The sequence below is a fragment of the Alternaria rosae genome, assembly GCF_020736505.1.
Source record: "Alternaria rosae strain MPI-PUGE-AT-0040 chromosome Unknown BKA58scaffold_15, whole genome shotgun sequence".
NCBI classification, from domain to species: domain Eukaryota; kingdom Fungi; phylum Ascomycota; class Dothideomycetes; order Pleosporales; family Pleosporaceae; genus Alternaria; species Alternaria rosae.
The window spans coordinates 69,754-84,711 of NW_025763584.1; the positions used below are offsets into that span (position 1 = coordinate 69,754).

The 14,958-nt window shown below is 54.6% G+C and overlaps 6 protein-coding genes across 6 annotated transcripts; 2 read left to right on the top strand and 4 right to left on the bottom strand.

Moving 5' to 3' along the window:
- Nucleotides 1-402: 402 nt before the first annotated feature.
- On the bottom strand, nucleotides 403-2,326 carry BKA58DRAFT_450900 (major facilitator superfamily domain-containing protein). The gene is made up of 5 exons (XM_046174365.1): nucleotides 2,133-2,326; nucleotides 1,993-2,083; nucleotides 1,698-1,908; nucleotides 1,214-1,614; nucleotides 403-1,149 (listed from the first exon to the last, which is right to left on the bottom strand). Exons 1-5 carry the CDS (start codon nucleotides 2,315-2,317, stop codon nucleotides 601-603), a joined length of 1,437 nt encoding a protein of 478 aa, XP_046019855.1. The 5' UTR covers nucleotides 2,318-2,326; the 3' UTR covers nucleotides 403-600.
- Nucleotides 2,327-3,204: 878 nt separating this feature from the next.
- BKA58DRAFT_72789 (mitochondrial carrier domain-containing protein) lies at nucleotides 3,205-4,406 on the bottom strand. The gene has a single exon (XM_046175813.1). The coding sequence runs from the start codon at nucleotides 4,215-4,217 to the stop codon at nucleotides 3,276-3,278; it is 942 nt and encodes a 313-aa protein (XP_046019856.1). The 5' UTR covers nucleotides 4,218-4,406; the 3' UTR covers nucleotides 3,205-3,275.
- BKA58DRAFT_395323 (uncharacterized protein) lies at nucleotides 4,100-6,187 on the top strand. The gene has a single exon (XM_046171278.1). The coding sequence runs from the start codon at nucleotides 4,597-4,599 to the stop codon at nucleotides 6,145-6,147; it is 1,551 nt and encodes a 516-aa protein (XP_046019857.1). The 5' UTR covers nucleotides 4,100-4,596; the 3' UTR covers nucleotides 6,148-6,187.
- Nucleotides 6,188-6,913: 726 nt separating this feature from the next.
- On the bottom strand, nucleotides 6,914-9,301 carry BKA58DRAFT_445137 (heat shock factor protein HSF8; the record flags this gene model as incomplete). Its single annotated transcript, XM_046174122.1, has 2 exons — nucleotides 6,914-8,822; nucleotides 8,871-9,301. The coding sequence occupies 2 exons, from the start codon at nucleotides 9,299-9,301 to the stop codon at nucleotides 6,914-6,916; spliced, it is 2,340 nt and encodes a 779-aa protein (XP_046019858.1).
- A 1,875-nt stretch (nucleotides 9,302-11,176) lies between these two features.
- On the bottom strand, nucleotides 11,177-12,593 carry BKA58DRAFT_432960 (ubiquitin fusion degradation protein). The gene is made up of 2 exons (XM_046173152.1): nucleotides 12,443-12,593; nucleotides 11,177-12,394 (listed from the first exon to the last, which is right to left on the bottom strand). The coding sequence occupies exons 1-2, from the start codon at nucleotides 12,443-12,445 to the stop codon at nucleotides 11,321-11,323; spliced, it is 1,077 nt and encodes a 358-aa protein (XP_046019859.1). The 5' UTR covers nucleotides 12,446-12,593; the 3' UTR covers nucleotides 11,177-11,320.
- A 44-nt stretch (nucleotides 12,594-12,637) lies between these two features.
- On the top strand, nucleotides 12,638-14,557 carry BKA58DRAFT_395329 (uncharacterized protein). Its single transcript, XM_046171279.1, has one exon. The coding sequence runs from the start codon at nucleotides 12,750-12,752 to the stop codon at nucleotides 14,067-14,069; it is 1,320 nt and encodes a 439-aa protein (XP_046019860.1). The 5' UTR covers nucleotides 12,638-12,749; the 3' UTR covers nucleotides 14,070-14,557.
- The last annotated feature ends 401 nt before the right edge of the window (nucleotides 14,558-14,958 follow it).

The window sequence follows — 14,958 nt, forward strand, 5'->3', positions numbered from 1 at the left end:
TTCGTTCGGAGGGAGCAGAGCTGAGATTAGATCACCAGAAGGCAACAACCGCAGTGCGCTACCGGCGGCATCTGTGCTGTGAGCACGGGCTGACGACGATGCATCTCTCAATGCCAGAGGAAAGTGCCGATGCTAGATCAGAAATTCCAGTGCCCAAAGTGCGCGGCATGCAGACGCATGCAGCGTAGTGGCAAGAAGGATTCGTACGTCTTTTCATCAGCATCCTTGTGGACAAGCAACAAGCTTCGTGGTGTCGTATGTGTGCAGGGGGTGACAATGTCAGACGCGACCTCGGGACGAAAGTGGAATGAAGCACTGACCACCCGACGTCAGCCCTAACTTCTCTTACTAAGCAAAGACCCAACTGCAAGACTTCCGAGGCCATCCATCACGTTATCAAGCAAACTCTTTCAGCAACTTCGTGACCAGCACTACCACTTACGGTGTAGGCAGTATGAGGCTTTATAGCGATTTATCTGCCAATAATAGCGTTGATATCGTTGGTACGAGGACTCATAAAAGCAACCGTAAACATCCATTCGTAAATTCGTAAAATCCTTCTTGCTATCTTCGACCTACTATTCTCCATTCCCCAACCGATTAGTATACATGCCGCCAACCACGCTCAACACCAGTGTGCTCGGACCAGCCCTCTTGCTCATCCAACTTCCTGTTCAGCGACTTCGCTCGCATCAAGACTAGCGACGCCGAAACCACACAAGCCAGACATCCAAACAAGATCAACCCACCACCCAAACGGTAGAACGGCTCCTGACTCGTCGGGAAGAAGTATGGGCTAAACCAATGGCTCGTCTGACTGATACAGTTTGCAATCGCAATAAGGGCCGCCTTCTTACTCCTGGGGGCAGGCACGAGCGTCGTTTCCCAGCTCAATTGGAGGTTGAGGCCAGAGTAGGTACCGCTGATGAGCAGGATGAGGCCAAAGTAGCGCGCACCTACGTTCAGGGTGCCGATGAGCGTGGCGCAGCCGACTGCGCTCATGATAATGGGTAGGACGATGTGGTAGTAGGATTCTTGGAAGCGGCCGGATGTGTACGCCATACCGCACGCGAAGGCATAGGCGATGGCATATGGAGGGGCCTGAACGAGGTAGGTAGTGAGTTGGTCGAAGTGGAATGTCTTCATGATCTGTTTTCTCAGGGTTAGCCGCTGGGAATACAATAGCACAATGGCGCTGGACATGGGAACGTACCGATGGCAGGAAATCCTTGAAGCTCTGGGCTGTTACGAGCGAGAAGTGCATCAGGCAGAAGTACCAAGTAAATGGATCAGCGGCTGCAGCCTTGACGCCATCCCACGTGCCACCGACGCCCTCATCATGGCCGCCGTTGGACACTTGAACGCGGTACATGGCCATTTCGCTCTCTTCCGCGGTCAACCATTTGGTGTTGTGCGGCCACGAAGGAAGCAGGAAGTAGGCACCGGCGGCCACAACAATAGATGCAGCGCCCTCGATGATGAAGAACCATTGCCAGGCGTGGAGTCCGAGAACCTCGTCCATGTTTGTCAAGATGCCGGCGGCCAAGAAGCCAGACAAGATATTCGACATGGTATTTCCCGCATGCCAGATAGCCATGCGCATGGGATTCTCCTCTTTGGTGTACCAGGAAGATGTCACTATTACCCGTCAGTCAGTTCGAGGTCGTCAAATGTGGGCCTGATGCATGGGAACATACTTAGTGTGATACCGGGGAAGAAAGGCGCTTCAGACAAGCCGATGAAGAAGCGACACACGGCGAAGCCAGCTCCGCTGGTCATAGCCGGCATGCAGATTGTGGCGATACTCCAAGCCATCATCATGGACGGTAAAAGCCATCTTGGGTCCGCCTTTGCAAGCCACAGGTTACCGGGAAGTTGGCCAACAAGATAGCCAACGTAAAAGGTTGACTGGAGGTAGAGGTACCAGGTCAGCGTATGTTCTCAAAATCATCATATGTAGGGGTAAAGCTTGTGGCGGCGGGAAGAACATACTATACCCGTATTCCAAATGGTGTCGGTCATGTGCAAGTCCTCTTGCAGCCCGGCCAGGCGTGCGTTGGATACGTTGATGCGATCGAGGTAGCTAGGTTTGGTAAGCCCGATGATACAGGAGTACACTTTGGGAATCATACTTCATGAGAAACATGAGAGTGATGCATGGCATGAGTCTCCAATCAAGTCGTTTGACAAGTCTTTTGTTCAACGCATCCATTTCTTCTTGGCTCAAATCTTTCAATGTTTCGAAGCGAGCCTGGATCTGCTGCGGTGTAATGGGATGCGATTCGGGAGCTACCTCCTTGAACTCGGCATCTGCCATCTTCACGTCGGTATTCGTCATCTTCTCGTCGGTGTTCGTCATGTTGTTGAGTCGAGTGCGCCGATGACCTAGTTGTGAGTTGATGATGGATCTTCACGACACCCACCTCGTCGTTATATAGATAATCGGCCATTTGAAAGCCTTTGCACGCTTGGTCGCGGGCCGTCTTACGGATTTGGTTGCCAAAGACGTCTAGCAGGCATACCAAGGGTCTAGAGAAAAGGCTAAGAATGCGAGCAGGCCTGGGGAATGCGGGGCCCCAGGAAACCACGAACCATGGCGCTGGACATGCGCCACTGTCAGTTGCCGTTTGGCAACTAAGGCTGGTTCCAAGAAGCTAGAGCGAGGGGATGCCGGTACGCGAAGGATCTCGGAGCGTTGTTGACACGCCATGCCCCGAAGCGAGCCCTTCCTTCCCGCGGGTAGGTCGAAGCCGCGAGCGTTGCCGCGGGATGTGTAGCCCTTGCCGTTCCGCGGCTGGACGTTAGACTGCAAATTCCATGGAGTCGCCTTTCGCATGGCACTGCCGCGGGAGTTTGCAGAGTAAAAGATGCGCCGTTCGCGAAAGACAAGAGAAGATGCGCCGTTGGCCACGTGCGCTACACGACGTTGTACCAGCCTGTCGGTTATCGGACCAGATGAGGCGCTCAAAGTACCCGACACCACTAGAACGTCGGATGGTGCACAGTCAGGATTGTACTATGACTACAGAACACAACACAACGCAACTACTCTGTCAAAGCCAGCGAAGTTACACGGCATAGCGCATCTATACACAGATATCTGATCATGATGTCACATCTAGTCTTCGGCTAGTGTTCAGCGGCATGCGATTTCATAGAAAAAGTGGTGATGGTGGTAGTAGTAGTAATAGTATCTATCGTAACACTAGACGACATGGCGCAAAGCCAAATTCTATGGATATCAATCAACGCCACTAAAAAACATTGCCCGACGTCTATAACGATGATGGAGTCATAAGAGCTGCCAGCTTCTCATATACGGTAAAGACTATGCCGCCACTGAAGACCAACCTGCCCAGTCGCATAGTGCTGCCACTCCAGAAACCGCGTACACCGGAGTGTTGCATAACGCTCCAAAAGGCCTCCATTGTACTTGCGCCTTGTGCGCTCTGGGCGCGCGTCTTGATGGTATCGAACGGCTGTGTTGCATACACGGTAACGGTGCCGGCTATGGCACCCAGCCCGAACGTGACGAAGCTATTCTGCGGCAAGTTGTTCTGGCGCGACAAGTCCTTCAAGACATTGTAGGAGCCCATGCGGACGGCAGAGGTGGCCGACTGCTTCATGGTTGTGGACACGAGCCCGCGATACAGGCCAGGCAGGCCGTGGGTTTGCAGGATCATCTTGGTAGCGTGGAAGCCCCCGCGATAGCGCGCGGCAGTGGTGCTCTTCGCGTTATCGATCAGGGCCGTCTTGACGCGCTCCGTGGGCGTGACGGCGACGATGCTCTCGACGCTGCCGGCCAGCATTCCGGCCAGCACGCCGCGCGCGGGAGACAGCACGCCATGCTCGTCGGCGAGGCGGTTGCGGATCGAGTCGAAGGAGAGGAAGCGCACGCCGGCCTTGAAGGCGGTGCCTACTATCAGCGTGGAGCAGCCTGTATAGATGGCGCCGACGCCATGGGTGCGGGCGACGTGAGCGACCACGGCGAAGGGGTTCTTGGAGCCACCGGTGCCGGCCTGCAATTGGGCGCGCGTCTTGGCAAACTCGAAAGGATATGTGACCGTGGCCTCGACGCCGCCCGCGACGGCACCGGACAGCAGCGAGACCAAGGCCGTCGGGGTCTGCTTCTTCGCGGCTGTGGAGGCACGTGACTTGGCGGCTGCGGGCGACAGGGCGCCGACGTCGACGCTGGGGGGTGCGAGTGTTGCGCTCATGGTGTGCGATGCCGGCCCCGAACAGCCATGTTGCTATCTATACCTCTATACTCCCGTTACTACACTCCCGTCACCACTTTCACCATTCCCGTCAACCCTCCCGTCACCACGGCTACCCGTCTGGCCTACCATGAGCGACGGCGTTACTGATGGCTACCCGTCTGGACGGGCCGGACTCGCAAACGGGCGGCTGAGTCATGCACATTATGCCGCAGGAGCAACTTCAGTCACGGCAGAGGCGAGTGCAGCGATGTGTGAGATCAAGTGCAGCGTGGAGCCGCCCACGTGCGTCTGCGTTTCTAACAAGAGACTAGAGGCGGGGCCTAAGCGGAGAGCCTGCAACGCAGTATGGCGGTAGCATGCTAAGCTATGAACCAATATGCCGCTCCGGGAGACCGACCCCGATTTCGAACGTGAGCTCTTCGAACAATCCAAGGCAGCATTCAACGAAAAGTACGGGGGTTCACAATACTGGCTCCCACTACCGCTCATCCTCGTCGATGAACAGGCGGAGCCGCCACTGCCATGCCATGAACCTGCAGAGGAGACCCTCGCCATCAGCGCCCACGTATCCGCACGCATCCATGCTTTCTACGAGCAGAGTGCCGCTGCGTATAAAACAGTCGAGAATCCGCCAGCCAGCATCACCCTCAGTCTCGAAATCGAGACACAGAGATTTGACACAGACGACCTAGAATGTCTGGTGTGCTACCATCGCAGGCATCACTCGCGCCGCCTGCAGCTGCACAACCCCGAGACACTACCAGATCTACCCTTTGTAAGCAGCCTGTCCATTAGATCAAGTAGCTGCTCCGAAGCCGATACCGCGAGAGACATACGCCCTCTATCTCCCCTCGTACCGCTGCAATGCCTTGTCCACCTGCCAGCTGTCCAAGAGTGGACCGCCCGCTGGCTATGGGAGCGACCCATGCCTTCCGCCAGCTCGAGTAGGGTGATACGCGAGCACTGGACCTGGCCGTGGGAAGGCCCCTTACGAGACGCCCGTCACGAGTTCGGCGCTGCCATCATGGACCAGGAGAGGTACCTATGCGGCAGAAGGATCCCCGCCAGTTTGACAAAAGCCGCAATCCACTTCTGGCCTTTCTTCTCGCTCCCCAAGCATGACCAGTCCATAGCGCGGCCAAATCTGATCCATCCCGCAAACAAGGATCCAGTCTCTATCGGCCTATGTAAGCTCGGTGCGCAGCTAAGCATCTTCGACGTACGTGCCATGGTAACTCCAGATCTTTTCCCCAGTCTCGAAGCACCAACCTCCCAGCAATGGTCACAGATGCGGCGATTCAGACTTGAGTTCCATTCCCTGCGTCCAGACGGGCGGTGGTACTTTGTCGGTCCCCGTGGCGAGGATCCCCACGACTCTGAACAAGGAGGGTACAAGATCTCAGATACAAGACACTACCCCCGCGCGATCGACCCGGATGAGTGCGGGGATCTCCACCAGCAGTATGATTACGAAGTGACAGATGGACCCGAATATGATGTAGACATGTTTCGCATCCAGCCCTGCAGGGAGCGCATCGAGCCCCTACTTGCAGCCTTTGCAAAGTCTCTGGCTCGCGACAATATGCCATATATTGAGGACGCGGAGATGTTCACGCACTTGTGGTGGCGTCCTGGAGACGAAAGAGAAGTAGAAGAATATGGTCTGCGCATGAAAAAGGGGCATAGATGGGGTGTCAAGTTCATTGCTGGGCGTGGTAGTGGCAAGCGAACAGATGGAGATGATGCTGCTGCGGCACCAACACCACCGGTGGTGCAGTGGCAGGTTGGCGAATGGAGACCCAACGAGGAGATTATGAGTTTGTTCGAAAGTCTTGGACAGCAGGAGTGGCTCGATCTTGAGTGGAATAGATATAGAGATACCGCGGGGCACGATCTGCTGGGGAATAGCCAGTCTTCACCTATATAGCCGAGCAGGCAACTAATATGACTTGTTACGGAGTTCGAGAATAGGTAGTCTGACGCCTCTTTAGCAGTGACTAAACGAACATGCGACCGGTGCAATGGGGAGGTCGGCAACGTATGTTCATCAGTATTGGGGAAGCATCCCCAAGATTTCGGCACATGATCATCTTAGATGTTTATTCACATCAACAAAACGTATCATCGTTCTTCGCATCTTTACAAACTACTTGTAGCGTAGCTCTTTGCTTTCAACACTTATTAAGACGCATTAGACCTTTCTCGAATATCCAACTTCTTTTCTGACACTAGCAGGTGACATTGCGTACACTCTATTTGTAGCTTTTCTACAATGGTAGAGCAAAATGCTCTTATCTATATAGGAACTGCAGTCATTCTTAGGCAATCGCACCTGCCCCAGTGATAAATACGAACGACTTGCCTACGACTCAGAAATCACGACCCCGAATGCGTTAATGCATGCCATCTATCAATAGATCACTACATCTCCAACAACACAAGCAAACACAACCATATGAAGAAGTGGGGTATCTAATATTCCTTCCTTACACTACGAAGAAAGAAAGCTAACAGGACATGTGCATGTATCTCAAAACATGTCCGTAGAAAACGCCAGCGAAAAGCGCGGCTGATAAACTTCCCACCGGGATCATAACTGTCGTAATCCTGCACAACACATACAACACTTCCCCCTCCGCTCTGTTCCTCTGTGTACGATCTCTCACACCTCCCTCACATGGATAAAACGACCTTCATCTCCTCCTCCTCTTCGCACTCCCACCCCCCGCCCCCCTCCTCGTCTCATCCTCCACCTCCTCCACCGTCGCCGCGGGACTAGTACTATTACTACTCCCCCCACTCGCCGTACTCTCAATCTTTCCTGCACCACCTGTCGCAGTGGTCGCATCATCTACATTAAGCAACCCGGGATCCTCCCCCCCAATCCCATTCGTCTCATCCGCAAAATCGAAGCCAGCATTGCCGTTCGCCGGATCAACATCAAACGGCGTACTGTCATCAAATGTGAAATCAGGTAGCCCCCCGCCGTTGGTGTTGGTATTAATCCCGTTTGTGGCTTTTTGGTCTGGTGGGGGATTCGCGTCTGCGGTGAAGAAATCGTCGTCGTTGACGAAATGGCCCATGTTGAGGTCGAAGCCGCCGGGTTCGCCTAGGCCGCCGTCGTCGTTACCTGCGCCGCCGAAGTATCCGTCGTTGCCCTCGCCTAAGCCGGAGATCTGGCCGGTTGGGGATAGCGGCAGGATTCTCTCGTGGATGTGTTGGATCTTGCTGTTTTGCTGGTCGGACAACTTCTGTAGCATCTCTAGTTGTTGCTGCGTCGCTTGGTACTGCGCCAGATCACCCAGCAAGCGGTCCATTTCAGGCGGATGCGGGTTGGTAAGCGCGTTATTTGTGTTTTGGGCGGACGTGTTGTTTACGATTTGGGAGAGAACATCGTTGCGTTGTTGTGGGGTGAGAGGGACATGGCCGTCTTGGGTTTGGTAATTTGATAAAGCGGCGGCGTAGTCGAAGTCTGAAGGTGGGGGTTGCGATGTGCCGGAGTGGTTGGTTGCTGTGGCGTTGGCGTTTTGGATGGCGGACATGATGGCGGAGTTGTCGGCTAGTGGCCCTAGGTTGGAGGCGGGGTCAGGTTTGACTTGAGAGGGGGTTATGCTGTCTCTGGCTTGCTGGGGAAATGAGGACTGGGATTGTTGGCGATTCATCGATACTGAGGGTCTGAACACTGATTGTCGACTGCCAGGCCGTGTAATGGGACTAGCGAGTGGCCGGGCTGTTGGGCTCATGGTCGTGGCGCGGCCTGTCGTCGTTGGAGCGAGGTAGTCTTGCTGGTTTGGAGCTGGCGCTGGTAAAATGGCAAGCGGTTTCTTATTCCTTTGCAATTGCGGTGACTTTTGCGCTTCTTGCATAGGATAGTCGTCAACGTCTACAACATTGCCGTGATGTTGTTGTCGTGCCGTGGGGAACATGTCTGCCAGATTCATATTCGCGTTACCCTCTAGACTCCTATTATAGAAGGTGGCGAGGAATGTCAAAATGGCATTAATGGAGTTCTCGTGGCGGTCGTGCAGCGCTTGGAAGGATGTCGCTCGGGAGTAAAGCTCCTCATTCTGGCGTTTGATCTGGGTAAGGACATTGGAGATGAGCTTCTGTTGTTGCTGGAGTTCCCTGACTTCAACCCGCAAGCTGTTGTACTCGGATCGTGGGATCATGGCCATCTGCTCGTTCCCTCTGACGGCTACTTCCTCAACATAGCCTCCGCCCCCTGTATCTTGAATGTACTTGCGGTCCTCGTCGCTATCGCCCTTGTTCTCTTCGTCTCGTTTCCGCTTAGGTCCGGTGACAGGATTCTTCGGCTTCTGGATCAGCCATAACAATTCTTGTCGCCCGCGTTTGAAGTACTTGTTGTAGTATTCGCTAGGTGCTTTCGCTTTGGTCTCGCTGGCTTTCATCGAATTGTCCGACAGTCCGACCTTCTTGTGAAAGCCATACATATTCAGTTGTCGTACGAAGGATGCGTAGTTGTTGTGCTTGAAGAGCTCGGGAATCAAGGTCCTCGCGAACTCGTCCTCATCCAGCACGATGAAGGAGTTGCCGTCGTCCGACCAGCGAATGAGGTTTTCATTCTTGTTGTTATCGAGGAAACTGTCAACGTCAGTCACTGTCCTAGGTACAGTGTGTAAAGATACTCACCTGCTCAACTTCTGCACAAATGGCGGGATCTGTTTCCGCTTCGCCTGTGCGTCCTTCTTCGCGATGGCCGCCTTCTGCTCCAGCTCCTCATCGTCATCCACCGTCTCCCACTGTTGCGTCGGACTGGCAAATCCATCCCATTGATTCCGCCGTGGTGCAGGCGCAAGTTGCTGGTTTGTGTTCCGCCGTACCAGTTGCCCCGCCATTTCCGTGCCGTCGTTGTATCCATCTAGCGACACAACGCGGCTGTGGCCTCCACCCATGCTCTGGCCGTTGTAATCGTATAGCGGGGGGTCGGTGAAGTTCATGTCTGCGCCAGCCGTGGGGTCGTTCCAGTTCATGTATGAGTCGGTCGCGGGAATGTCGTGCTGGTACGCCTGAGTGGGAGCCTGTGGTGAAGCACCCGGCGCGCGCCGCTTGCGGTTCGACATGAGTGCTCGCGCGCCTCGTGTGGCTGGAGCAAGAGAGATGTTTGATGTGTGCGTCTGCTGTGTGTATCCGGTGATCCCGCCGGCCTGAAAAGATCTTCGCGTGTCCTCGAGCGCGGCTATCAGCCTTACCAGTTCCGCGCAGATTGCGAAGCCGTAGAAGTGCCAACAGACACTCGGAGTCAGCGATGGTTTTTGATGGTAGGCCCTAGGTTGCGCGATTTCGTCACGATTATGTAGCGGCGCAGTCCAGATTGTTGTCTTGTTGTCGCAGTTTTACTACACCACCGGGTGATTGTTCGAAACAGTCCGTTGACTCGCACAAAGGATCGGAGGGTGTTCCAGCAAAGGGCGCAAATACAAACGGCTGAAAAGGCGGTTCTGAAAGGCAGCGGCGTCGTGATCAAGAAGGGCGTCGCGAGGCAGGCATTTGGCGGAGCAAGATGAGTCGGGTCGTTTAACTTTTGGTGGAGAAATCCGGGGTACTGGCGGCCAATGGGTGGGCAGGCAGGTGATGGCGATGTCGAAGGGTATGCGCAACGTGTTCAGATGCGCCGGAAGCCTGGAGGGGAGCGGTTGGATGGGGTGCAAGGCAGCGTCGGCACTGTCGCGTACGAATGCCTCACGATGAGATCAGTAGTAGACTTCACCGCACCCAGCGTCATTCGCTTAGCCGCACGCTAGCATGACTCGCGGTATCCTCTGGGTCCTGTCAGTTGTGTTGTGCTAACATCATCCACTTTTCGACGACTTACACCATGGTATTCATACTCATTTGCATCTCTCAACACACGTTCTGCAACGACATAAGGGCGTCAAAAGTCTGTCATCCCGCCCCCCAGCCACGTCGACCCATGACAGCCGGCATGATTTGCATTCGGCCCGTTTGAGGTGGAACGATGGCATTTCGCCTTGAATTCCCATGCTTTACTACAGATTTCCCATATTATCCCCCGATCAACAGCGCCACTCATCGAGATTCAGAACGGAACAGGGAATGCTTCATGGCAGGGGCTTACGACGTCCAACGAGAGACCATCATTACCTCCCCCACCCATCCGTGCCTTGACCTCCCGTGCTTTACGACAGATCTCCTATAATCCCCCGATCAACAGTGCATCCCATCATGATCCATCCCGGCATAGTACTCTTTCATACCAGGGACTCCCCATCGAACGTTCTAGATATCACCTGATCTGGTATAATGTTTGTTGACTCGTACGTTGCAAGATAAGTAATGTGGTGTCAGATCAACTCAAAAACCAGGGTCCAAAGTCATGTGCCACGCAGTACTGCTTCGACAGAGAAAGCATCTCCGGAGAGGTGAGATGTGCGGATCTGGATTGGCTGGAGACCAGCAGCGAGTGGCCCGAGCAATCCGATAAACGGAATAGTGTTTCGGACATAAGCGATACTCTGACTTTGAGGATGTGTATTCAGTCGGGGCAAAATCGTTTCATGTACAGAAATAAGGTGATGACGTGAAGCTACGCGCTGAACTGATATGTAATACTTCGACAGGGGCCTTCACTCCGAACACTAAGTTCGGGGCGTGATAAATAGCAATTAGCGACGACAGCCGCACATACGATTACTTTACCTTCTGCTACTCGACTGCCACATCGGGCACGTGCATGCTCATGATGGGACGATTAGAACAGATAGAGAGATCCACCGCCTCTTCGCCTCTTCCACCCGCCTGTATTGGAGATTGGAAGTGATTGAACCGGGCAGTCTTATACACGGAGTGGTGTAGCGAAGATGAGCGACACTGTGCCTATGAGCATAGCCATGACATCGGGTCGACATTATCGCACGTACCAAGATCTAAACTTTGAATAGACCATCATAAGAGAGCAATAAAAAGTGAGCTTCATTGATTCCATAGATAGCTCCAATGTAGGTATCAAACGCCGTGCGCCATGTCATTATCCCAGCACCCTTTATCAGCGCCACACAATGCTGCTCTAAGGAACATCCGAATTGCAAATCCCATCAGCACCACCAGCTCGGGTTTCTACCTCATTTATCGCCCTTCTTCTTGCGCAGTGACTGCCCAGACCCTTCAAAATGTTTCGACTCTTTCTGCTCTCCCTCCTCCTCTTTGCCCTTGAGTGGCTTGATCTCGTACCCGAAGAACAGTTTGTTAGGTGGTAGTCTGAGCGGCTGCGGGCCGTTCGTACGTCGTACTGTTGGAGGTGGGTTTGATGACTGTCCTGCGATGGGGGTGGAGGCTTGCGGGGTGGGCGCCTTGCTGCCCTTCTTGAGCAGCTTGTGGCCGGTGGTGAGGAAATTTGAGGAAGTGGCCTTGGCTCCGTTGGCTGCGGTCGTCGATGATGGTGCGATAGCAGCGTAGTTGATCGCGTCCGCCATGGTGCCGTGAGCGTGTAGTGTGCCTCCTTTGCCGCTCATGACGCCCTTTCCGCTACGGGGTGTGCTTGTGCCACTGTTCCTCTGCGGCTCTTGGTAGCCTACTGGTGGAGCAAAGTCGACTGACAGATCGGTCTCGATGGTGCAGACGGCCTTGCTTGGGTGTTCTGGTTTTGCCTCCAATACTGCTATGCTATACACGTTGTCGTTGTACGAAAAGGTGAATATGTCGCCGACCGTAAGGCATGAGAAGTTGCGGAACGCGTTTTCGAGCACGGCCTTGGGATCGGAGATTTCGAGGAAGGAGGAGTCTTGTGGCTGTAGCTTGATGAAGGTGCCGAGAGGGATGTCGGTCGACTTGACTTGTAGCAGGTCACCGGGCTCCAGCTGTAGTGTCTCCATGAGCCAGTATGGCAGGTAGATCTTGCCCTCTTCTGCAATAAATTCCAATACACCTGCGTGTGTCTTCTTGCCATCCGCCTTGCCGTTTATGAGCTCGAAGAGCATGGGGTATGTGATGTGTAGCCTGGTGAGCTTGTCGAGAGCACTCGGAGGGAGGAACACTTTGCCGCCGTGGTTTGCCTCGTGGCGCTCCGGGCCAGGCAACATGACGATGGGATAGCATCGAAAGTACTCATCGAAGCGTCGAGGGGCACCGCCGCGACGTGCGGCGAGGGACTGGTACATGGCCATGGGATCGTCTTGGTCGTAAAAGTTTGGGTTGAACTGTACGTGGTGAGTGTAGGACAAAGAAGGTGGTGGGGTTGCTCTTACCATTTTGAGTGTGGGAAATTAGTTAGGTAAACGGGTTTAGAGCGGAGAGTGAATGAGTTGGGAACTATCAGGAAAGGGCGGGCAGGTGGTGGAAGTAATATGTATTCGATCAGAGGCCTGGGGATGACGACCGTGGTTGGTAGCAGTACAGCGGGCCGTTTGAGCCAGTGAGAAGTCCGCTAAACTCCGATTAGCGCGTCATGGCCCAAGCTTCAAATTAATCGCGTCCGACGTCACTGCCTGGCCGCCTGGACTCACTCTCCGCCGAACCTCTCCGCCGAAATACCGCGCAACGTTGCTAATCATCATGGCCAGCTCTAGTGGAACATACAATCCCGCGCGACCGAAGCGCGCTGGCGAGCAATTCACGCGTACCCACCACATGGACGGCGACGAGCATTCGACCAAGAAACCCCGCTTTGACCCGCGCAACCCCTCCACGCTGGCTCCGGATGCAGACGATGAGGAAGATCCTGCTCTCGAGGCTGACGTTATAGGGAAAAGCGCAGGCATCAAGCGGAACGCGGTCAACATCGACGGCTACGACTCAGATAGCTCCACGGAGAACTTCGAGGCGCGCGCAGAAGCCCGACCCAACAAGGACGAGCCGCCCAAAACCGAGGATGATGACGACGACATGTTTGCAGAAGACGACAAGGACGATGACATGGACGAGGGATCACGGAGAGATCAGACCAAGAAGAAGAAGTTGCGCTTCCTGGACGATGCCGAGATCGAAGGTCAGGAAGCGAATAGCAAGTCTGGGGGTCACGTAGCTGTCGACTTCACCAAGGGTCCGAAGAGCAGAACAGACGAAGTGGAGAGTAGTAGCGATGAGGGGGATGACGAGTTGCGTGACCACGTCCCATCCGACGTCGACGAGGAGATAGGTGCAGGTGGCAAGAAGAAGCATGCGCCTAAGCTGGATGCTTTCAACATGAGCGCTGAGCAGGAGGAGGGTCGTTTTGACGAAGCCGGAAACTTTGTGCGCAAGGCCTTCGACCCAGAAGCTGCCCAAGACTCATGGTTGGATGGCATATCGAAAAAGGACATCAAGAAGGCAAAGGAGGCGCAAGACAAGCTGGATGCCGAGCGAAAGGCCCGGGAACGAGCCGAAGACTCCATCGTGACCAGTGACGTTCTATCGACCCTCATCGCGCATCTGGACGTTGGCGAGACACCCATGGAAGCTCTCGTGCGATATGGCAAGGCAGCACCGAAGAAGCCAGCCAAGAACTGGGCAAAGAAAAAGAAGAGCCAGGCTATGGAAGTCGATTCAGATCCGTCGCAGGACGCCGCAGCGATCAAAGCAAAAGAGGTGATTGATTCTATAACCGAATGCGCCAGTCGGCTGTCTGATCGCGGCGTCGAGGACATTTACGAACTCCCCCGCGAATCCATCATGCGGCAGTACAAGCGTGAGACTGGAGAGGATTGGAAGAACCCGAACCCGGAAACAGTGCAGTGGGAGTTCCACTGGCTCAACGCACCAGAAGGTGAGATCAATGGGCCATACGACCAGGCGACCATGCAAGCGTGGGAAGCAAGTGGGCAGTTCGCAGCAGGAGCCGAGTTCCGACGCGTCGGCGAGACTGAGTTCTCGCGACTGCTCGACTTTGAGGACTGAAGGGGTATGCAATTGATGTAAGCACAGCCACGATTTCCGTCTGTCGCGTAACGAGTCCGCAGAAAAGGGATGATGGCGATACGTCGCGCCCGAGAGTGGTGTTCGGCCCAGTGGCCGGATTCACATGATCAGCTATGCATGCAGGCTAAGCGATCCTACAAACCACATCTGCTGTGCTCAGCCAGTCGGAAACTTGATAAAAGCGGGAAGCCGTCCCTGATCGTCTTCCATGGCCGAGTATATGCCTAGCTTTCAGATGCTTTGTCAAATGAGATGCGTCAGTACGCTGTGCGGCGTGGACTGCGCAGCGTCTGTTGGGCGGGTGCAGATTATACAGAGTTATGTGTACACCACAATAGAATATGAACAACATGTCTTGAGCGATCATCGTGAATATGCAGCCTTATTCCAGTTGCACATCTGGGGTGCAGCACGATGAACCGTACATGGGGAGATTACCGGTGGCAGGGTGCAGCTGACGACGTCGCGTGTGCTCATCATGCACCCCGAGCGTCTCGGAGGATTCTGGCCAAAAGAGCAGGTCCCTCGAGTTCACGACGGGGCAGATTTGACCTGTCTCGACGCCGTTGACATCAACGCCTGCCAGCGGCGTCTGATGGAAGGGAAAAGCATAGGTGGTGTTGTTCCACGTTATTGGCAGGGAGCTAACGCTACGGCCCGCCACCTGGCGACTTCCAGAACGCCGGGCCATCCCTCTGTCGCCCTTTTGTGAGGCTGGCCCGTCGATGGAGGGCGATGATGTGGCGCGTGAGTCGACATGGAGGGCATGAGTAATGGCCGTGGTTGGGCTCTGGCCAGCGTATCTGTGCGGAGGAAGATATTTTAAGAGAGATGTCATGGTAGAGGTAGCGGCTTCAGACGGCGGGAA

Coding starts and splice junctions, on each gene's coding strand:
- BKA58DRAFT_395323 (XM_046171278.1), top strand. CDS start 4,597: ATGCCGCTCCGGGAGACCGACCCCGATTTCGAACGTGAGCTCTTCGAA.
- BKA58DRAFT_450900 (XM_046174365.1), bottom strand. CDS start 2,317: ATGGCAGATGCCGAGTTCAAGGAGGTAGCTCCCGAATCGCATCCCATT. Junction 1,909..1,992: donor CCATTTGGAATACGGGTATA/GTATGTTCTTCC, acceptor CTCTACCTCCAG/TCAACCTTTTACGTTGGCTA. Junction 1,150..1,213: donor TCAAGGATTTCCTGCCATCG/GTACGTTCCCAT, acceptor CTGAGAAAACAG/ATCATGAAGACATTCCACTT.
- BKA58DRAFT_395329 (XM_046171279.1), top strand. CDS start 12,750: ATGGCCAGCTCTAGTGGAACATACAATCCCGCGCGACCGAAGCGCGCT.
- BKA58DRAFT_72789 (XM_046175813.1), bottom strand. CDS start 4,217: ATGAGCGCAACACTCGCACCCCCCAGCGTCGACGTCGGCGCCCTGTCG.